This window comes from Odocoileus virginianus, chromosome 10 (genome assembly GCF_023699985.2).
Source record: "Odocoileus virginianus isolate 20LAN1187 ecotype Illinois chromosome 10, Ovbor_1.2, whole genome shotgun sequence".
Taxonomy (NCBI): Eukaryota; Metazoa; Chordata; class Mammalia; order Artiodactyla; family Cervidae; genus Odocoileus; species Odocoileus virginianus.
In genome coordinates this window covers 58003277-58027635 of record NC_069683.1, presented here as the reverse complement: position 1 = coordinate 58027635, position 24359 = coordinate 58003277, and the positions used below count along the sequence as shown (strand labels likewise).

The 24359-nt window shown below is 40.0% G+C and overlaps 1 protein-coding gene across 1 annotated transcript in view; it reads left to right on the top strand.

Moving 5' to 3' along the window:
• The first annotated feature begins 4315 nt into the window (after positions 1 to 4315).
• RAB39A (RAB39A, member RAS oncogene family) overlaps positions 4316 to 24359 on the top strand; it is a 32200-nt gene continuing 12156 nt past the window's right edge. The window contains exon 1 of the mRNA XM_020891363.2: positions 4316 to 4708. Coding sequence (XP_020747022.1) covers positions 4482 to 4708 — 227 coding nt within the window. The 5' untranslated portion in view covers positions 4316 to 4481. The remainder of the gene's footprint in view (positions 4709 to 24359) is intronic.

Genomic DNA, 24359 nt, shown 5'->3' with positions numbered 1-24359 from the left:
CAATATCATGGTAATCCAAGCCTATGCCCCAACCAGTAATACTGAAGAAGCTGAAGTTGAATGGTTCTATGAAGACCTAGAAGACATTTTAGAACTAACACCCAAAAAAGATGTCCTTTTCATTATAGGGTACTGGAATGCAAAAGTAGGAAGTCAAGAAACACCTGGAATAACAGGCAAATTCGGCCTTGGAGTACAGAATGAAGCAGGGCAAAGGCTAATAGAGTTTTGCCAAGAGAATGCACTGGTCATAGCAAACACCCTCTTTCAACAACACAAGAGAAGACCCTACACATGGACATCACCAGATGGTCAACACTGAAATCAGATTGATTATATTCTTTGCAGCCAAAGATGGAGAAGCTCTATACAGTCAGCAAAAACAAGACCTGGAGCTGACTGTGGCTCAGATCATGAACTCCTTATTGCCAAATTCAGACTTAAACTGAAGAAAGTAGGGAAAACCACTAGACCATTCAGGTATGACATAAATCAAATCCCTTATGACTATACAGTGGAAGTGAGAAATAGATTTAAGGGACTAGAACTGATAGAGAGCCTGATGAACTATGGACAGAGGTTCATGACATTCCATCCCCATGGAAAAGAAATACAAAAAGGCAAAATGGTTGTCCAAGGAGGCCTTACAAATAGCTTTGAAAGAAGAGAAGCAAAAAATAAAGGAGAAAAGGGAAGATATTCCCATTTGAATGCAGAGTTCCAGAGAATAACCAGGGGAGATAAGAAAGCCTTCCTCAGCGATCAGTGCAAATAGAGGAAAACAATGGGAATGGGAAAGAATGGGAAGACTAGAGATCTCTTCAAGAAAATTAGAGATATCAAGGGAACATTTCAGGCAAAGATGGGTTCAATAAAGGACAGAAATGGTATGGACCTAACAGAAGCAGAAGATATTAAGAAAAGGTGGCAAGAATACACAGAAGAACTGTACAAAAAAGATCTTCATGACCCAGATAATCACGATGGTGTGATCACTCACCTAGAGTCAGACATCCTGGAATGTGAAATCAAGTGGGCCTTAGAAAGCATCACTACAAACAAAGCTAGTGGAGGTGATGGAATTCTAGTTGAGCTATTTCAAATCCTGAAAGATGACATTGTGAAAGTGCTACACTCAGATGCCAGCAAATTTGGAAAACTCAGCAGTGGCCACAGGACTGGAAAGATCAGTTTTCAATCAAATCCCAAAGTAAGGCAATCCCAAAGAATGTTCAAACTACAGCACAATTGCACTTATTTCACACACTTGTAAAGTAATGCTCAAAATTCTCCAAGCCAGGCTTCAGCAATACATGAACCATGAACTTCCAGATGTTCAAGGTGGTTTTAGAAAAGGCAGAGGAACCAGAGATCAAATTGCTAACATCTTCTGGATCATGTAAAAAGCAAGAGAGTTCCAGAAAAACATCTACTTCTGCTTTATTGACTATGCCAAAGCCTTTGACTGTGTAGATCACAATCAACTGTGGAAAAATCTGAAAGAGATGGGAATAACAGATCACCTGACTTGCCTCTTGAGAAACCTATATGCAGCTAAGTAAGCAACAGTTAGAACTGGACATGGAACAACAGACTGGTTCCAAATAGGAAAAGGAGTACATCAAGGCTGTATATTGTCACCCTGCTTATTAACTTATATGCAGAGTACATCATGAGAAATGCTGGGCTGGATGAAGCACAGCTGGAATCAAGATTGCTGGGAGAAATATCAATAACCTCAGATATGCAGATGACACCACCCTTATGGCAGAAAGTGAAGAGGAACTAAAAAGCCTCTTGATGAAAGTGAAAGAGGAGAGTGAAAAAGTTGGCTTAAAGCTCAACATTCAGAAAACTAAGATCATGGCATCTGGTCCCATCACTCCAAGGTAATAGATTGGGAAACAGTGGAAAAAGTGTCAGACTTTATTTTGGGGGGCTCCAAAATCACTGTGGATGTTGATTGCAGCCATGAAATTAAAAGACGCTTACTCCTTGGAAGGAAAGTTCTGACCAACCTAGATAGAATATTAAAAAGCAGAGACATTACTTTGACACAAAGGTCTGTCTAGTCAAGGCTATGGTTTTTCCAGTGGTCACGTATGGATGTGAGAGTTGGACTGTGAAGAAAGCTGAGCTCCGAAAAATTGATGCTTTTAAACTGTGGTGTTGAAGAAGACTCTTGAGAATCCCTTGGACTGCAAGGAGATCCAACCAGTCCATCCTAAAGGAGATCAGTCCTGGGAGTTCATTGGAAGGACTGATGCTGAAGCTGAAACTCCAGTACTTTGGTCACCTGATGTGAAGAACTGACTCATTGGAAAAGACCCTGATCCTGGGAGGGATTCGGGGCAGGAGGAGAAGGGGACCACAGAGAATGAGATGGCTGGATGGCATCACAGACTCAATGGACATGGGTTTGGGTGGTCTCCAGGAGTTAGTGATGGAGAGGGAGGCCTGGCATGCTGCGATTCATGGGGTCGCAAAGAGTCGGACATGACTGAGCTACTGAATTAAACTGAACTGAATATTCAGTTCCAGGTTCACTTGTTCCCATTTCTTTGGGGCCAGTTCTTGAAATTGTGGCAGGTCATGTCCTGGGTACAGGCTGGTCATCATGTAGCTAACTTCTCCACCTGGTGTTTTAGTATCTATAAGACAGCTCATAGGATATGACTCATGATATCTATAGCTGTTGAGAAAGAGCTAAAAGTCCTTGACTATGCTTAATGACTACATTATTATTATTTAGTTTCCTTTGTTTCAGCATTTCTCACTTCTCTGATTAAACTTATTTCTTTGCTAAAGTTTTTCACAGACAACAGGTAGGCAGAGGACATGATGGAGCAGGCGCAAGGACCATAGAGTCCTGTTCCATTTCAGGGTGAGGAGGAGTAGATTTGGTAGTTGCAAAGTCCCTGGCAACCTTATCAGAACCAATGTCAGGTACATATTGGTCTTGGAGCAGGCTGAAGACTAACTGGTGGGTGAGAAGCGGGAATAGATAGTTCTTTTTTAACATTTGAAAAGGAGAATAATAGCCAAAGCAAAAATCTAAAGAAAAGACACAACAGAAAGATGTTTTGCTTGGTTTCAGGATTGTGATTATTTGAGTATGTCCTTTGGAAGTACAAACAATTGGAAAGGGGGAGATTTGAGGGATAAATGGCATGAAATAAAGACTACTTTAAAAAAAATGTTTTATACATGTAAATCCATGGCTAATTCATTTCAATGTATGACAAAAACCACTGCAATGATGTAAAGTAATTAGCCTCCAAATAATAAAAATAAATGGAAAAAAAAATAAAATAAAAAAAATGTTTTAAAAAGAGGATTAAACATATCCTTGAAAACAAAACATATTCCTCCTAAACAAGAAAGGAAGTAAAGCTGAATAACAAAAGTATAAGTTTGGATATGGACAAGAAAAAAGTTGAACTGTTAAAATTCTATTTTAACAAAAATACACTTTAAAACTGCTTAACTTTTAAAAGATAAACCTTGAATTCATTATTAACCAGTCTGAAGAAAGGCATGAGAATTTCGCCAGAATTCAGATGTGCTTTGTTTACTTAGATTCCTGACCAGAAACAAGAGACCACTATGGGATTTTTTCCGACATGTAGAATAGAGACTGAGAAGAATGGGAGCTTTTATGAACATCTCACCATTTCATTTTCTTTCCTTCTCTCCTTCCCCAAATTGAAAGGCCCGATGGAGGCGATTGGCATTTTTCTCATTCTTCCGTAGTAATGAAAGCAATGAGGAAGAGATGGTCGTGACATGAGCAATGGCCATAGTCCTTGCTTGAAACATCCAGAACTTGCTCTGCAAATTTCTTTCAACTTTTCTCTCAACTCTTTCACCTTAGAACACCTGGGAGGTGGCAGTCAACAAGGATGGAGAGCAGAAAGCCGCAAAGATATCTGGTTCGGCAACAGTGGTCACAGAGCTGATCAAATCCGATGAAAGTGGAAACCACATTTTCAAAAATCAGAGCCGGAATCTGACAAGCCCGCCCTGACGCCTGTAAAAGAAAATGATTTTCACTTTTCATTGGCTGACCCTCCCAGAGTTGAGACCTTGTTTCATTTTCATTGGTCATTGCTGCCGTCACGTCCTTCCACCACACCCAAAACGCCCAGTGAGCTTTGGGGAAAAGTGATTTACAGAGGTCGGGGGCGGGAATTTGCGAGCAGCTAGACAATTCCGCGCCCCCCGCCCCCCGCCCGCCCCGCCGCTTCCTCCTCACGGCCCTGCCCCGCCCCCTGGCCTAAAGCCACGCCCCTTCCCCGGCCGGGCCCCGCCTCTCCATCCAGAGAGGGCGGGGACCTAGTGGCGGCCGCAGCCGCAGGAATATGCTGGAAGCCGGCTGGCGGGCGCCGGGGAGGTGCTGAACGGACAGTTCCCGCCGCTTTATTTGCCGGGCGGCGGGTAGGAGGGTGGGGCGGCCTTAGAGTCCGCTGGGCACGTGAGCGATGGAGACCATCTGGATCTACCAGTTCCGCCTCATCGTCATCGGGGACTCCACCGTGGGAAAGTCGTGCCTCCTGCACCGCTTCACTCAGGGCCGCTTCCCTGGGCTGCGCTCCCCAGCCTGCGACCCCACTGTCGGCGTGGACTTCTTCTCCCGCCTACTGGAGATCGAGCCAGGCAAGAGGATAAAGCTGCAGCTCTGGGACACGGCGGGACAGGAGCGGTTCAGGTAGGACCCCCGGCGCTGGGACCCCCACCCCAGGGACCGCACCGCCCCCTCCGTCCGCCTGGGGCCCCCTCCCTAAGCGTTGTCCGCACCGGCCCGAGTCGGGAGTAGCTCTGGCCCTTCCCTCTCGAAAGTGCAAACACTCCATTCTCGCTTCCCCTTTGCCCCTCCTCTTCCAGGGACGACTTCCTCCTCCGCAATTTCTCACTTCTTTCTTTGGCTCCCATTTCCTGCGCCCCCTTTCCGTTTTTCCTTTCCCGCCTGAACCCAGGTCACCCTCACCAGCCCCTCTTACCCAGCACTCTGGCCCTGCTGGCATTTTTATCCCCAACTCTTCGGCTCCCCCGCTGCCTTCTCCCCAAACTCAGCGTCCCTCGCTTCGCACGCCCTGACCTGGCCACCCTTCTCCAAGCTCCAGTTTTCCTCCTCTGACCGAGCAGCTTCCCATCTATGCGGCCTCGGAGAACTGCATAGAAGGATTCCCAGATTCATGATTGATCCGTTTAGCTTCACAGCAAGCAGTGCTCCAGCCCATATTACAGCATGAGCTCATTGGGCACCGTGCAGACGGAGATGAATGCGGTAATGGTCTGAACATCTCACAGCACCGAATGTGGTCATCAGAAATACAGGGCCAGGACCCGTGAGAGTGTATCTAGTACAGCAACCAAGGACACAGACACAGCTGAATTTTTGTGTTTCATTGTTATTGTTTTTTAAGGATTGAGTTGTCTTTAGAAGTTTGTTATCACTGGTGCTTTGTTGGAGAAAAGAGAGATGTACATACTGAGATTTGTTAGGAACTTTTCCTTTATTTTATTTATAATAGGTACTTAACGTTCCAGGGTGATAAAAGATCAGAAAATACTTGTCTACATGGAGGAGGAATACAAATAAATAGTCTCATTCTACATGCTCATTGAAACCCTGAAGAATTTCACAAAAGTGACTGCCAAATAAAAACTAAATGTAAATTGTATGCATTTTCTAGATATTTAAGATGGAATCAGATATGAAGCACATTTAAAATTTTTAGGATTCAAGAGCTTTTTTTTTAGAGGAGGGTAAGGGATCTGATATATTATAGTGTTTGGGACTCATTTAAGGTTATGTTATCAACTGGAACTCATTAAAGCAAGCATTTTGTAGTCTTCTGCTTTTGGAATAAGTACTTCTTAACCATACTTCCCAAACATGGCTCCCCCTCACCCCATCCAACACCCATTCTGAGTGAGATCAGCCTATTTCTCTGAGAAAAAGAGAAAAAGCCTCCTTTAAAATAATTTTTCAAACTCTTAATTCCTCATCTGTAAAATGGAGTCATTATGATCTCTAAGATTCATTACAGTTTTACCATTGTAAGGTTGACAGCAAATTCATTCACTTATGATCTCAATCAGAGATGAACGTTAAGATATTTCATGGTCAGTAAAAAGCATTTACTATAGCTCTTGCTCTACCCTCTAAAGTGAAGTGAAGTTGCTCAGTCATGTCTGACTCTTTGCAACCCCATGTACTATAGCCCGCCAGGCTCCTCCATCCAAGGATTTTCCAGGCAAGAATACTGGAGTGGGTTGCCATTTCCTTCTCCAGGGGATCTTCCCGACCTAGGGATCGAACCCAGGTCTCCCGCATTGCAGACAGACTCCTTACCCTCTGAGCCACTAAAGTGAATATAGTAAAAACATGTTCTTTATACCTTAACTTCTATACCATTACTTTATACCTTAAACGTCTAGCAACTACTGATAGTTAAGAAGTATAGGTAGGAAAATCTTCTTGAGTCTAAAATGCTTTCCTTAAAAGTAACTCTTTTTTAAAAAATTATTTTTTAATTAATCTATTTTAATTGAAGGCTAATTACTTTACACTACTGCAGTGGTTTTTGCCATATAGCGACATGAATCAGCCATGGGTGCACATGTGTCCCCCCATCCTGAACCTCCTTCCCACCTCCATCCCCACCCCATCCCTCTAGGTTGTCCCAGAGCATCGGCTTTGCGTGCCCTGCTTCATGCATCGGACTTGCACTGGTCCTCTATTTTACATATGGTAATATACATGTTTCAATGCTATTCTCTCAAATCGTCCCACCCCCGCCTTCTCCCACAGAGTCCAAAAGTCTGTTCTTTACATCTGTGTCTCTTTTGCTGCCTTGCACATAGGATTGTCATATACTGTGTTGGTGTTTCTCTTTCCGACTTACTTCACTCTGTATAATAGGCTCCAGTTTCATCCACCTCATTAGAACTAACTCAAATGTGTTCTTTTTTTATAGCTGAGCAATATTCCATTGTGTATATGTACCATAACTTCCTTATCCATTCATCTGCTAATGGACATCTAGGTTGCTTCCATGCTTTCCATCTATTGTAAAGGGTACTGCAATTAACATTGGGGTACATGTGTCTCTTTCAATTCTGGTTTCTTCAGTGTGTATGCCCAGCAGTGGGATTGCTGAGTCCTATGGTAGTTCTATTCTCAGTTTTTTAAGGAATCTCCACACTGTTCTCCATAGTGGCTGTACCAGTTTGCATTCCCACCAACAGTGTGAGAGGGTTCCCTTTTCTCCATACCCTCTCCAGCATTTATTACTTGTAGACTTTTTGATGGCGGCCATTCTGACCTGTGTGAGATGATACCTCATTGTGGTTTTGATTTGCATTTTTCTAGTAATGAGTGATGTTGAGCATCTTTTCATGTTTCCATTAGCCATCTGTATGTCTTCTTTGGAGAAATGTCTATTTAGTTCTTTGGCCCACTTTTTGATTGGGTCGTTTTTCTGGTATTGAGCTTTATGAGCTGCTTTTATATTTTGGAGATTAAGTCTTTGTCAGTTGTTTTGTTTGCTGCTATTTTCTCCCATTCTGAAGGCTGCCTTTTCAATTTGCTTATAGTTTCCTTCATTGTACAAAAGCTTTTAAGTTTAACTAGGTCCCATTTGTTTATTTTTGTTTTTATTTCCCTTACTCTGGGAGGTGGGTCATAGAGGATCTTGTTGTGATTTACATCAGAGAGTGTTCTACCCTTGTTTTCCTCTAAGAGTTTTATAGTTTCTGGTCTTCCATTTAGGTCTTTAATCCATAAAAGTAGCTCTTAAACTTATTGTAAGGGATGGTTAAATTGTTAGATTTTAAGGATCTTTTCTGCTAAATCCATCGTTGTTTTTTATTGCCTTTAAGAAGAATGAACATTTATTTTACATGTACTATTTAAACTGGCTTCCCAGGTAGCCCAGTGGTAAAGAATCCACCTGCCAATTCAGGAGACAAGGGTTTGATCCCTGGGTAGGGAAGATTCCCCTAGAGTAAGAAATGGCAACTCACTCCAATATTCTTGCCTGGAAAATTCCATGGACGCAAGAGGCTGGTGGACTATAGTCCATGGGGTCACAAGGAATCAGACATCACTGAGCACACACACACACACATTTGAATCAGACAGTAACACTCATAATAATGCAAGGACATTTAGGGAACACTTATTGACAGTGAGTCATACTATATTTTGTTTGGCTTTTTACCAAAGATGTATTCCTAAATTTATATATATATCAGTGGCTGCCTCCAAATACTTGCTTTTCTCTCATTTAGCAGAAGAATTTCTCCATAAAATCGCATTAAACAGTTATTGTTAAATCATTCTGTACCTTCCTCTAAGAAAATACAGATACTTATTTTGAGTAAGTACATTTGTTTCATAGAAAGGCACTATTTAGTTCATGAATGTATAGTCCTGTCATTAGTGGTAATCATACTGTTCAACTGTAATCAGGAATTTGTGGGAAACATTCCATTTACATTCTGTTTGGAGGTTTGTTGGTGATCAGATATAAACAAAAACAAATCAGTTTTAGACAGTTCAGGAGATAGCTTAAAAGCATAAACAAATATGTTATAGGACAACAAAATAGTGAGCTTATAATTATGATATAAATAGCCTTAAGTTATCTTTTTCTTGGGGGGGTGGGGGGGGCGGGCTTCCTTCGTGGTTCATCTGGTGAAAAATCTGCCTGCAATGTGGAAGACCTGGGTTCGATCCCTTGGTTGGGAAGATCCCCTGGAGAAGGGAAAGGCTACCCACTCCAGTATTCTGGCCTGGAGAATCCCATGGGCTGTATAGTCCATGGGGTTGCAAAGAGTCAGAACAGGACTGAGCAACTTTCACTTTTCATCTTTTTTTTAACCCAACTTTATTAAAGTAATAATTGATAAAGCCTTAGATTTTAAAGTTCAGAGCATATATTAATATGCTTGTAGCCAGTCACTAGTCATAAAAAATAAACAAGAACAAAATCAAAGTGAAGAAAGTTTAGAAAAAATGATGAACTTGTGAGCATCTGTAAATTGTAGCATAATACTCAATTGTTAAAGATTTTGTTATTAACACTGTGTTTTAGTCAGAATAAATGTTAAATTGCTGTATTAAGGATACTTAAAATTACAGTGCCTTATTTAATGATAGTTCATTTCTCTCTTGTTTAACAGTCTCAAGGTAAGTGGTCCATCATTCAGGACCATCATTCAGATGCCTTCTCTCTTACTCTCTTACTATCCAGGCCGTCATTCAAGAGAGAGATCATTCTCTCTTACTTTCCTACCATCCCTAGAACATTATCATCATCTCTGTGGACAAAGCTGGGTTGTAGGCACACTGTGTGCCTTTTCTGGGAGAGGGGAAAGAAAGGATCTAAATCAAGCAATGTTTCTTTTAAGCAGGCGAGGCCAGTGTGGTGCAGATTCCTTCAGCTCTCAATTCATTGAGGAGAAATAGGTTATAAGGCCACGCTTATGCAGGGCTACCATGTGATCGGGGGAAAGGGAAGATGGATTTGGCATTGCAGGCACTGGGTGAAACTAGCAATCACCACTTCTATTTTTTAATCATCATAGTGGAAGAAGTTTATCAGGAAAGGAAACAAAAATATTGTTTAACAGTATTAATAGGGATAAATAAATGTAAATATGACTAGATATGTAGATAGCACCAAATGTAAAAATATAAATTTTGAATTTTTCTCATGAAAAGCATTTAAGGCAATATGAAGATAAAATGAGATATAGCATTAGCTGTGGGGATAGAAAATCTGAAGCTTCAAGCCAGACTTGGCCTTATATTTCATGTTGTCTGGCCTTTGGGGTATTATAATTACAGCCAGAGGTTGTAAAGCTCAGAGAATAATGTCCTCCTAGTGCAGTGCTTCTCAAAGTTGTGTTCTGCAGAACACTCATACCATGTGATTCTTTTTAAAGGAAGGGTTCTCTAATCAAATAAGTTTGAAAATCCTTGTATTCCATTTCTCTCTTACAAAATTCATATCAAAGACGCCAAGAAGTCTTGAGTAAAAAAACCTATTTACCTTTGATTAAACTAGCATTTTTACCATTTATTTGAAGAGCTATTCTTAAAATATGAAAATCTATGATTAGTAGTGTTCTAAGTAGTATAATTTGGGGGAAACTCCTTTGATGAATTGCTTTAGTCACATGCCTTGAGCAGAACCAAGTAAATTTTTGAAGTTTGGAGCAATGGAAAACCTGCAGGTATTGGTTAACCTTTTTCTCTAGCTCCTCTTCTACTGTGTATCTTTCTCTTTCTTATGTGTCTTACCCTTCCTTAAACTCCTTATTTTTTAATTTTCCTTTACCCGCTTCATCTGTCAGTTTCTACTCAAAGTTTCCTCCCACTTTATCTTCTTTCATTTCATTTTAATGTGTCTTTTTTGATCTCATTTCTTTTTAGCTTATTCCTCCTTATTTATCCCTCTGCTTCTCTTATGTCTTTGTTTTCTCCTTTGTCACTTCAAAACATTCATATGAAGTAAATATTCAAAAGTGGTTTGTTTTCTGTTCATAATTTTAAGAGTAAGCATCATGAACATTTTCTATTTTTCCTTAAGAGATCAATTAAGATTTCTAAACTAAATGGGTTTTTCTTTTGTTTTTAATTAATCATTTATTTTTGGCTGCACTGGGTCTTCCTTGCTTTGTGCAGGCTTTCTCTCATTGCAGCAAGTGGGGGCTACTCTTCATTGCAGTGCATGTGCTTCCGGTTGTGGTGGCTTCCCTTGTTGCAGGAGCACAAGCTCTAGGCGGTGGGCTTCAGTAGTTGTACCCCTCCAGGCCAGAAACTGCTGCGTGCAGGCTGTAGGATGCACAGGCCGTAGGGTGCATGGACTCAGTAGTTGTGGCGGCATGGGCTTAGTTGCTCCGCAGCATGTGAACTCTTCCCGGACCAGGGATCAAACCCATGTCCCCTGCATTGGCAGGCAGATTCATTACCACTACCACCCTGGAAGTCCTGTTTTTCTTTTTTGAGGAATCTTTATTTGATCTCCACCCTCCTTACTGTGGTTCATGATCGTCAATGGAGATTTTCTGATGGCGGATTGGTGGGCTCATAATTACATAGGTAACGGAACAAAGATTGTCTGCAATTAAGTGCTATAATCATTGCAGTCTGCTGTAGTTCCAAGTTATTAGAAACAATAGAAAGCTGGGCTGTATTTGTATTGAGTGATCAGATAATACAGTGTTTTGATTAAAATTATCTGTGTTGTAAGTAACAGAAATAAAGCCAAATTAGATTAGCTATAGGGGATAAATTATAAATGATACCGATTTCATGAGAAGCAAAATCTCAGTGAACATACAGGTGTCCTAACAACATGTGTTTGTGGATTTTCTCTCTAGTCTATTTCCATTATTCAGTGCTGTCAGCACCCAACTGTCTCAGTCTCTGAGCCTCTTATTCAATTTTCTTAAAAGAAAAAAATATCATTGATTTTTGATTGGCTAGTGAGTCAGCTCCCCTAAGGTTGGGTTATTAAGATAATATACACATAAAATACCAAGGAATGATACAAATTTCGAGATATGTTTTATAAGTCATACAAAGCAAATGAATCTGTAGGAGTCTACTTTTTGGGAAAGAGAAATTCACAGAAGAAAAAAGTGAACAGTCACCCCAAAAAGTATACTTTCTCATATTTCAGAGTAAAATGATACGTAAAAAGAAGCCAGCATCGCTTCTAACAAGTGTAGCAGAATGTGGAAAGATGACCCTTGTAGCCAAGTGTATTTTTATATGCTGAAATTTATTTTTGCTGTCCATTCAGAACAGTCAGACCATTTTGAGTGATTGCATAGTCAGTACAGTTAAGAAGCTAGCCATTAAATTCAAAACCCTGTGATTAGTTTTCTTAATTTCCTTTTTCTTCAGTGAATCAATTGATTTTGCCTACGTAGCCATAACCTCAATGACATATTGGTATATGAAGGTGATTATACATCCTCTTTAGTAACTAAATATTGTAAATAAAGTAGACTAAATATTGTATTTCAGTGTTTGAAGAGCCTAGGCCAGCAGTAGGCAAAATTGCAAAGTAAGTAGAATGCATTCTTAGGGCCTTTGGTGCTTTCCTACTTTTTCTTTCCTTCTGTTTTTGAATAGTAAGATCTTGACCAACTCTTTTGTTTTCCTTTCACATCTCAGTTGAAAAGCCATTCCTTAATTCTGCATCCTAGCTTCAGAGAGAGAAGTAGCTGGAAGACCAAGAGATACAAAAATATTGAAAGAATAGGGTTCTTCTAGGAGTATTTCTATTCTAAAAGAGAATGACCACCTGGTATCATCTTGAAGTAATGTTTCCCTGTCGGTGGAGTTGTGAATCTGTGGCTGAAGGGTGTTGGAGTTTCCTCTCATCATGCTGCATCAATGACCACCTATTCTGACACACTGGCCCCACATTCAGCTTTCAAGGAAACAGCTAGAAGAAAAATTGGTAATGTTGTCAGTATATGGATCACTCAGTAAAGTTTTCCTATGAAGAAAAGTGCTTTGCTTAGTCTCAGAGAAAGAGAGAGAATAAATTGCTACCCATTCTTGGTCAGTTTCGATAGCATATAAAGATTTCTTAACAACTTAGCCTCCATAGACATTTTACTTAAAGTTTAAAGAGCAACTTCTTGGAATGATATGAGATTATTTATTTTGATGTTTTAAAGAGCCAGTTATTCTTATCCTAACTGAGTTAGAAGATATCTGCTTTCTCCAGTCTGTTCTGTGAAGTGGTGGAAAAGAAAGGTGAACCACTCAAATAATACTGAGGTATACACACACACCAAAGAACATCAGATTTTACTTTAATAAAATATTTGCATTCTTTCTGAAGTGAAATCCTACAAAGCCTATACTTTATAATACCAATAAATCTGCCTCCAAATGTCAGTAACTTTTAATCAGTTCTGACAATATTTAACTCAGAGTTCATTTAAAAATTATTACCCTACACAGTCTACCTCACTTATCATGAAATAAATATCATTAAAAACCCATTGTTTTCTGAGAGGAGTCACTTCATGTAGTGAAATACTATTCTGAGCTATAGGAGTTCCAGAAAAATGTGAAACAGAGGTCCAGTACACTTCAAAGTTAAAAGTATATTTTTCGTTTAAGCTGTGAAAGAGTTTCAAAATACCGATAGTAGTTCTGTATATCAGAGTCAGACATGACTGACGCAACTTAGCATGCATGCGTGCATTGGAGAAGGAAATGGCAGCCCACTCCAGTGTTCTTGCCTGGAGAATCCCAGGGACGGGGGAGCCTGGTGGGCTGCCGTCGATGGTGTCGCACAGAGTCGGACGCGACTGAAGCGACTTAGCAGCAGCTCTGTATATAAGCATGACTGAGTAACTGTTGATGGCTTGGTATTATTTTATTTTGGCTTAAAATCTTAATGTTCTTTAAAACATTCTTAAAATGTACTGAATTTTATTTTTTCTATTTCCTTCCTATGGTAATGATTCATTTTTAATTGAGGAATAACATGCTAAATAAAATTATTTTTTACTGGTAGTAAGTCTTTAAGACCATCCACTCATACCAATATCTAGGATATAAATAAACCATCAAAAATGTCACAATGCCAAAAGAATTGGTAAGGTAACAGAGACAGAATTCTCTCTTAGGTTTATTTCCGCTTCGCAGGTATAATGAGTGCATTAGAGTCACCTGAGAAAGGTCTTTAGCAACCCAGGCCCCAAAAGTTATCAGTGACTTTTCTTGACAAAATATTATCTTTCTGTTGTGGCTCAGACCATAAAGTATCTGCCTGCAATATAGATAGACCCGGGTTCAATATTTGGGTTGGGAAAATCCCCTTGAGAAGGGAATGGCTACCCACTCCAGTATTCTTACCTGGAATACTGCCATGAGCAGAGGAGTCTGGTGGGCTACAATGTCTAGGGTCACAAAGAGTTGGACACAACTGAAGCTATTTAGCATGCATGCATATGCCTATTTCTTCCCCACTTTTTGTGTAATTGATCAGAATCTCTGTCTAAATTATCTTCCTGTATCAAAAGTGGTTTTTCATCTGATTCTTCAACCTTTCCAAATGTATTTCTGTTTTGTAGGACATAGTGTGATATGGCCTGAAACAGATAAGGCTAAATGACAGCCTTAATAACAGACATCTGCCTCAGAAATACAAAAGAATAGTGTGTGGCCCAAACTGAACCCTCTTCTCTGAGGAGAGATCAAGAGAGAATACTGCAAATGGGAGTTAATAGATATTATGAACTTCTTGGCTATAAGAGAAGACATTTAAAAAAAAAAGAGTATAGATTCTCAAATTCTAGGTATTGCTTATCATTTTTCTTCAGAGTAGCATTTTTCAAAATAATAGGTATAATTTGAGTAAAAATTTCCTTGATCAAATACTGTTAAAAATGCTGGGGTTTTGCAAGATTTCTCAGAGCTTTAATATAATACTAACATTCTAATATACTTTGTAAACACCCAAGACATACATGGTGTTTCCCAACCCAGAGTCCCATTACATAAAATGAGAAAGACTAGCGATTTCTTCAAGAAAATCAGAGACACCAAGGGAACATTTCATGCAAAGATGAGCAGAATAAAGGATAGAAATGGTATGGACCTGACAGAAGCAGAAGATATTAAGAAGCGGTGGCAAGAATACACAGAAGAACTATACAAAAAAGATCTTCATGACCCAGATAGCCACAATGGTGTGATCACTCACCTAGAGCCAGACATCCTGGAATGCGAAGTCAAATGAGCCTTTGGAAGTATCACTATGAACAAAGCTAGTGGAGGTGATGGAATTCCAGCTGAGCTATTTCAAATCCTAAGATGATGCTGTGAAAAGTGCTGCACTCAATATGCCAGCAAATCTGGAAAACTTAGCAGTGGCCACAGGACTGGAAGAGGTCAATTTTCATTCCAATCCCAAAGAAAAGCAATGCCAAAGAATGTTCAGACTATCATATAAGTACCCTCATTTCACACACTAGCAAAGTAATACTCAAAATTCTCCAAGCCAGGTTTCAATAGTATGTGAACCGTGAACTTCCAGATGTTCAAGCTAGATTTAGAAAAGGCAGAGGAAGCAGAGATCAAATTGCCATCATCCCCTGGATCATTGAAAAAGCAGGAGAGTTCCAGAAAAACACCTACTTGTGCTTTATTGACTACATTAAAGCCTTTGACAGTGTAGGTCACAACAAACTGTGGAAAGTTCTTCAAGAGATGGGAATACCAGACCACCTCACCTGCCTCCTGAGAAATCTGTATGCAGGTCAGTAAGCAACAGTTAGAACTGGACATGGAACAACAGACTGGTTCCAAATAGGAAAAGGAGTACATCAAGGCTGTATATTGTCACCCTGCTTATTTAACTTCTATGCAGAGTACATCATGAGAAATGCTGGGCTGGAAGAAGCACAAGCTGGAATCAAGATTGCCGGCAGAAATATCAATAACCTCAAATATGCAGATGACACCACCCTTATGGCAGAAAGTGAAGAAGAACTAAAGAGCCTCTTGAAAGTGAAAGAGGAGAGTGAAAAAGTTGGCTTAAAGCTCAACATTCAGAAAACTAAGATCATGGCATCTGATCCCATCACTTCATGGCAAATAGATGGGGAAAAAATGGAAGCAGTGACAGACTTTATTTTCTTGGGCTCCAAAATCACTGCAGATGATGATTACAGCCATGAAATTAAAAGACGTTTGCTCCTTGGAAGAAAAACTATGACCAACCTGGACAGCATATTAAAAAGCAGAGACATTACTTTGCCACCAAAGGTCCATCTAGTCAATGCTGCACTTTTTCAAGTAATCATGTATGGATGTGAGAGTTGTACCATAAAGAAAGCTGAGCAATGAAGAATTGATGCTTTTGAACTGTGGTGTTGGAGAAGACTCTTGAGAGTCCCTTGGACTGCAAGGAGATCCAACCAGTCCATCCTAAAGGAAATCAGTCCTGAATATTCACTGGAAGGACTGATGCTGAAGCTGAAACTCCAATACTTTGGCCACATGATGGGGAGAACTGACTCATTTGAAAAGACTGTGATGCTGGGAAAGATTGAAGGTGGGAGGAGAAGGGAACAACAGAGGATGAGATGGTTGGATGGTATCACTGACGTGATGGACATGAGTTTGCGTAAGCTCCGGGGAGTTGGTGATGGGCAGGGAGGCCTGGCGTACTGCAGTCCATGGGGTCGTAAAGAGTCAGACTTGACTGAACTGAACTGAACTGAACTGATTTTGGGAATCAGTAGAGAGATTAGAACACTTCAAAGAAAAAGTGTAGGCAATCCCTTAAATTTTAGAATATATTTGAGAACCTCGCATGGTTTCTTCTCTCATTTGATTCTCTGTCTCTTTTTAAAAGTTATTTATTATTTTAGTTTTGACTGTGCTAGGTCTTCGTTGCTGCACAGGTTTTTCTCTAATTGCAATGAGCAGTGGCTACTCTCTGGTTGTGGTGCACAGGCTTCTTTTGCGATGGATTCTCTTTTTGCAGAGCACAGGGTCTCAGGTGTGCAGACTTCAGTAGTTGCGGCTCCCAAGCTCTCAAGCACAGGCTCAGTAGTTGTGGCACATGGACTTAGTTGTTCCACGGCATGTGACATCTTCCTGGGTCAGGGATCGATCCCGTGTCTCTTGCACTGACAGGCGAACTCTTTAATGCTGAGACACCAGGGAAGCCCTGTCTCTTTTGCTGGTACTTCTAGGTGACTTCGTCAGGTCTCTGTTTCAAAATTAAAAGGTACACTCACTTGTTTTAAGGGCTACAGAAAGATTATGGGAGTAGGAAATCAAAAGTTAATGTAGCAAATAGATGAAATTTAAGACATATTTGGTAGGACTGGAGGATAGACTCTGAAAAGAGAATCGGAAGTGGAAGAGAAGGTATAACTAATTGTGTAGGAGAGAACTGTTGGAGGCAAGGTAAATCAGTGAGAGTTGAATTGAAAATAAAATCCAAGAAAATTCCATGGACTGTATAGTCCATGGGGTGGCAAAGAGTCAGACACAGCTGAGCGACTTTCACTTTCACTTTTCAGCTTCCCGGATAGCTAGTTGGTAAAGAATCCACCTGCAGTGCTGGAGACCCCGGTTCGATCCCTTGGTTGAGAAGATCCCCTGGAGAAGGGAAAGGCTACCAACTCCAGTATTCTGGCCTGGAGAAATCCATGGACTGTGTAAGCCATGGATCCATGTAGTCCATGGGTTGCCAAGAATCAGTCATGAGTGAGTGACTTTCACCTCACCTCCATGTAGTTTCTACCCTGAAAAATACTTTGTGTACAGCCCCACCCCACTCCCATCTCTATAGATCCAAGTTAATTACTGTGTCTACGGAAACTATTATTTTTCTGGTATATTCAGAAACAAAAGGAGAAATAGCTTTACACAATAGAAGTGGTGCTGATAACTGACAGCAAACACTTGTGGATGCAATGACAATCAACTTTCCCCTGCATGCAGTACTCAGCGACTGCACTGCCACACTTAGTAACAGGAATGAACCCAACCCACTGCAACAGAAGAATTTATATGAAGTTTTTTGCCTTGATAAACAAGGAAAGATACTGGGTATTAAGCAAAGCTACAAGCAAATACTGGCTATGGTGTTCTAACATTTCAAAAGTACAATGAACTAGCTTTCTGCTTTTTTCGAGAGAAACTGAAATCCATCAGAATGATGATTTACCTGTGGAAATCTATGCATTTATTTAAATTAACTGGGTACAAGGCACTAGATACAAAAATAGATGTAAAAATAAATAAGATGCAGTCTCACGTTGCTGTCTCTATACTGGATAGAGCACGGACTATATTGCAATCCAGAAACTGGCCAAATATGGTACCTTAAATGATACAGAATTTTGTTTCTCTCTCCCCTGTCTTGATAGTCCAGCATGAGCAGTTCTGGACTATCTATGTGACTATGCCTCAGTTTCAGTTTCCAGGGTTTTCCAGTCATTGCCATTCCTAACAGGCAAGAAGAAAGACGCAGCCTAGGGCAAATGGCTTCTTTAAGCAGATGAACCTCAGACTGTACATGTAATTTACCATGTTCCATTGATCCAAACTTAGTGATATGCCAAAACTAGCTGTAAGAAAACTGGGGAAATATAGTTTCTATATGAGTTGCTGTGTACATGGAGTTCTATTACTAAAAGAAGACAGGGAGAATAGACCCTGAGGGGCCATTAGAGATCTTTCTTACAGGCTCATAGCAAAGGAAGGTAATAAATAATTGGAATAAAGGCTGGTACGTACTAAAATAAGTTCTGGTGGCAGAACAAAGGGAGAAATTATCTTCTGTGTGTAGGGTGAGGGTTTGTTTCAGAGGATGTATCTGAAAGAATGTGGTCCTTGCTGCTGGGACATGAAGGATATGTCAGTAGTAAGAGAAATAACAACAGGAAGCAATAACAATAAACTGGAAGAAGTGGCTTCCAGTAATGACAGCAGATTGAATACGTATGCTTTTTTTAGTTTTTTTTTTTTTTTCTGAAACCTCACTAAAGTAACAATAGTTTTGTTTTTTAACCATAGATCCTAGCAAGAATAGGCAACAAGACAACAGCAAAAAAAAAAAAAAAATTTGAAGTAAGGAAGCAGATGGAGGAATGAAACATGAATTAGCAATTTAAAGAAAATTAGCTTCTAAGCTAGGGGGTAGGAAAAGAGAAAAACCAAACCAGTATATATCATTGAGTCCTGTAAAGACCCAGGAAATGGTGACACCAGATACTTCTGAATTAGAGATGCTAAAATAAGGATCATTGATTGTCAGTCTGTTTAAGAAAGATTGGGTCCTCACATCCCCTCCACCATTCCATGCAGCAGTTGACTTCCTCTTCCCGCACACTGGCAAAAAACTAGAAATTTATTCTTTGAAAAAGTTAAACATAGAATCTCTTGCTGAAATGATCAGACATAATTGAGGTTGGGATCCCTTATTAAAAGTAAGGATTTTAAGTGAATGTGTGCATGTTGTATGCTAAGACTGTCTAGCTTTCTTCCCTGTCTTAGCTTCCAGAATGCTAACAATCAGATCTTCACCCTTCAAACAGAACATTGGTGAAATCATTTCAGAAGAATTTGACCAGGCCAAGAAGAAAGACTTAAGATACCAACATTAGCAATTCCTGAACTAAATGATCCATCCTGATCATCTTAGGAGTTAGGCTTTTAGTCTCAATGAAAGATTGCAAGAAATATTAGGAAATCCAAAATATGAAATCTAGAGACTGAAATAAACAGAAGCCAAAAGCAACCAGAAAAACAAATTTGATAAGGGAGAAGGGAATGTTTCAGAAGTACAACCCCTCCCCCCAAAAAAAATCCCTGTCTTTAATTTTCTCAGAGGGAAAATAGGAAAATATTGAAATCATAAAAAAAGTATAGATACTGTTTTTTCAAAAGAATAGTCTGAGAAAAAAAGAGCTTTTGGAAACACAATAGAAAAAAATGAAACACTCAATATAAAGTTGGGGAAGTCTCCAAAAATAGGACAAAAGGACAGACTTAGAAAATAGGGGGGAAAAAATATATATATATATATATAATATATAATATATAATTTATATATATATATATATAAATATATATTTTTTTTAGTTACGTGACTGTTCCAATAGGTTCAATAAAAACGCAATGGGCATTCCAGAAAAGTGGAACAGAAAAAACAGGAAAGAAATGATCAGTGAAGCAATTTAAAAAATATTTCCAAGGTGTAGAGACCTGAGTTTTCAGATGAGAAGAGCCCAGCACAATAGATGAAAGTAGACACATTCTAAGGGACATTGTCATGAAATTCTAAACCCTGGGTCCACAGAGAAGTTCCTACAAACTTCCAGGGTAGGGCAGGGGAGGGATATGGATAATAGGTAATAGGTCACATGAAAAAGATCAGGAATCAGATTGCCTTCACACTTCCTGTAAAAAACAGTTGAACCTCGAGGGCAATGGAAAGATTTCAAAATTCTGAAAGAATTCTGTGACCATTCAACTGTGAAAACAGAATAAAAACAAGCAAAGCTTCAAAATATTACCTCATGCATCTTTTTTTCCTCATACATCTTTTTTTTTTAAGCTTTTTATTTTATTTTAGGGTATAGCTGATTAATAATGTTGTGATTCAGGTGAACAGGAAAGTGACGCAGCCACACATATACATGTATCCATTCTCCCCGAAACTCCGCTCCCATCCAGGCTACCACATAGCACTGAGCAGATTTCCCTGTACTGTACGGTCTGTCCCTGTTGATAATCCATTTTAAATATAGTGTGTGTACATGTCCATCCCAAACTCCCTAACTATCCCTTCCCCTCATCCTTTCCTCTGGCAGCCGTAGTTCATTCTCTAAGTCTGTGAGTCTGTTTCCATTTTGTAAGTAAGTTTGTTTGTATTATTTCTTTTTAGATTCTGCATTAAAGGATGTCATACAATATTTCTCCTTCTCTGTCTGACTCACTTCACTCAGTATGACACTCTCTAGGTCCACCCATGTTGCTACAAATAGCATTATTTCATTCCTTTTAATGGCTGAGTAATATTCCATTTTTTATATGTACCACCTCTTTTATCGCTTCCTCTGTTGATGGGCATTTAGATTGCTTCCATGTTTTGGCTATTGTAAACAATGATGCAATGATCATTGGGGTGCATGTATCCTTTTGGACCATGTTTTCTCCAGATACATGCCCAGGAGTGGGATTCTTTGGTTATAGGTGGCTAAAGCATTGTAGCTTTAGCATCAGTCCTTCTATTTCTAATTTCATAACATTGTGATCAGAAAAGATGCCTAATGTGATTTCAGTTTTCTTAAACTAACCAGGGCTCACCTTGTGGCCCAGCATGTGGTCAATCCTGGAGACCCTTTCATGTGCACTTGAGAAAAATGTGTAGTCTGCTATTTTTGGATGGAATTCTCTATAAATACCAATTAAGTTCATCAAGTGTAAAGTGCCATGTAAGGCCTGTGTTTCCTTATTAACTTTTCTGTCTGGATGATGTGTCCATTGATGAAAGTGGTCCACTATTATTGTATCACTGTTGATTTCTCCCTTTATGGTTGTTAGTATTTGCCTTACATATTGAAGTGCTCCTGTGTTGGGTGCATATATATTTATAATGGTTATATCTTCTTGGATTGATCCCTTGATCATTATGTAGTGTCCTTCTTTTCTCTTATAACAGTCTTTGTTTTAAAGTCTATTTTGTCTGATACGAGTATTGCTATTCTAACTTTCTTTTGATTTCCATTTGCATGAGATACTTTCTCCTTTCCCCTTACTTTCAGTCTGTAAGTGACCCTAGGTGTGAGGTGGGTGTCTTGTAGACAGCATATATAGGGTCTTGTTTTTGTATCCACTCAGCCAGTCTATATCTTTTGGTTGGTATTTAATCCATTTACATTTAAGGTAATTATTGATATATATGATCCTATTACCATTTTCTTAATTGTTTGGAGTTTATTTTTTCTTTTCCTTCTCTTGTGTTTTCTGCCTGGAGAAGTGCCTTTAGCATTTATTGTAAAGCTGGTTTGGTGGTGCTGAATTCTCTCAACTTTTGCTTGTCTGGAAAGCTTTTGATTTCTCCATCAAATCTGAAGGAGAGTCTTACTGGGCAGAGTATTCTTGACTGTAGGTTCTTACCTTTCATAACTTTAAATGTATCATGCTATTCCTTTCTGGCTTAGAGAGTTTCTGTTGAAAAATAAGCTGAAAGTTATGGGAGTTGGCTTTATATGTTATTTGTCATTTTCCCCTTATTTCCTTTAACAGTTTATCTTTGTCTTTAATTTTTTATCAGTTTGATCACTATGTGTCTCAGCATGTTCCTTCTTGGGTCTATCTTTCCTGATACTCTCTGCACTTCCTGGTATTGGCTGACTATTTCTTTTCCCATGCTGGGGGAGTTTTCAGCTGATTATCTCATCAAATAACATCTCAGGTCCTTTGTCTCTCTCTCTCCTTCTGGGACCCCTATAAATATGAATGTTGGTGCATTTAATGTTGTCTCAGAGGTCTCTTATGCTGTCTTTGTCTCTTTTTTTAGTTTTGTTTGTTTTGTAATATTCTCTTGTGGCTGTGATTTCTGTCATTTTGTCTTCCAGGTCACTTATCTGTTCCTCTGCCTCAGTTATTCTACTATTGATTCCTTCTAGTGTATTATGCATCTCTGTTTGTTCTTTATAGTTCTTCTGGGTTTTTGGCAAACATTTCTTGCATCCTTTGCATTCTTTTCCTCAGATCATGGATCATCTGCACTATCATTATTCTGACTTCTATTTCTGGAAGATTGCTTATCTCCACTTCATTTATCTGTTTTTCTGGGGGTTTGTTGCTTCATGTAGGACATAACCCTCTGCTTTTTCATCCTGATTAACTTTCTGTAGTATGGTTTTTGTTCTAACCATTGTGGGATCGTGGTTCTTCTTGCTTCTTCTGTCTGCCCTCTGGTGGATGAGGCGAAGGCTTGTGCAAGCTTCCTGATGGGACGTACTGATGGTGGGAAAAACTGGGTCTTGCTCTAGTAGACGTGGCTGTGCTCTTAATTCAATTATCTGCTGATGGGTGGGGCTGCACTCCCTCCTTATTAGTCTGGCCTGAGGTTACCCAGCCCTCGAGTCTAAAGGCCCTGCATGCATGCCTGTTTGCTAAGTCACTTCAGTTATGTCCTACTCTTTGCAACCCCATGGACCGTAGCCTGCCAGGCTCCTCTGTCCATGGGATTCTCCAGGCAAGACTACTGGAGTGGGTGGCCATATCCTCCTCCAGGGTATCTTCCCAACCCAGGGATCAAACCCACATCTCTTATGTCTTGCTCATTGGTGGGCGGCCTCTTTACCACTGGCGCCACCTGAGAAGCTGCCGTAGTAGGACTGATGGCAACCTCCAAGGGGGCTCATGCCAAGGGGCACCTCCTAGGACCACTGGTGCGAGTGCCGCATCCCTGCGTCGAGCGCTGCTGACCCACACCTTTGCAGGAGACCCTCAAACACTAACAAGTAGACGTGGTTCAGTCCCCTGTGGGCTCACTGCTCCTTTCCCCCGGGTCCTGGGGCACACAGGACTTTTTTGTGTGTGCCCTCCTAGAGTGGAGTCTCTGTTTCCCCTGGTCCTGTGGGAGTCCTGTTATCAAATCCCGCTGGCCTTCAAAGTCAGCTTCACTGGGGACTCCTAGTCCCTTTGCTGGATACCCAGGCTGGGAAGCCCGACACAGGGCTCAGAGCCTTAACAACAGTGGCAGAGCTTCTTTGGTAATACTGTTCTCCAGTTTGTGGGTTTCCCACCTGGTGGGTAAGGGATTTGATTTTACCTTCCTACCATCTCGTTGTGTCTTCTCCTTTGTCTTTGGTCATGGGGTATCTTTTTTGGTGGGTTCCAGCATCTTCCTGTTGATGGTTGGTCAACAGCTAGTTTCAATTTTGGTGCACTCTCAGGAGGACATGAGCTCCCATCTGTACTCTGCCATTTTGAGCCAGTCTCCCTCATGCATCTTTTTTAGGAAGGTACCTGAAGATGTGCTGTATATCTCTCTATATATAAACACAGACAAGCATACACATGCATGTAAAAGAATAAACTAGGAATGAAGACATGGGCTATGAGGAACAGGAGGTTTACTTCTAAAGAAAAGCAAAGGAAATGCCCTAGAAAATGGTGAAGGGAGATCCAGGATGCTATCTCTGCCCCAAATGCCAAGGACAACCAGGCCTGATTGATTAGAGCAGGGCAGAAGATTGTAGGAGAGAATCCTCAAGAAGGTGAAATTGACAGATAAGCTAACAAGTATGAACTTTCTAAAAGATGGCAACTGGCAGAGTTTGGGGTTGGATTATTGAGGACTGCATGGGAAACTTAGCAAAAAAAAAAAAAAAAAAGGAAGGGAAAAAAAATGTGGTAGAGAGGGCTTACTCATTATCTGATGCTTCTTTTCCTCTGGAGGGAGGAATATATTTCCTTTCCCTCTTGCACTTAGAATCATATGACTATTTCTGGCCAATGGATTTGAGTAGAACTCACATGTGATAGTTTTAAAATATAGCCCAGATTTTTTTTAAACTTTCATCCTATCAAGAGGTGGGTTATTTCTTACTGTAGCATAGCCTGGTCTATCTTGACTAATATGCAAGATAATTATCAACTCTAAGGAAAATAAATCATAGTTTATTTCGGGTCTCAGCACTGAAAAGTTTACATGGTCACAATAACCAAATGCCAAGAAATGATCTTTCTACAATTATGATATAATGATACAGTACTGGCAGGTTTGGGGAATGGGAAAAATAAGGATTTTTTATAAGTACACAATAAA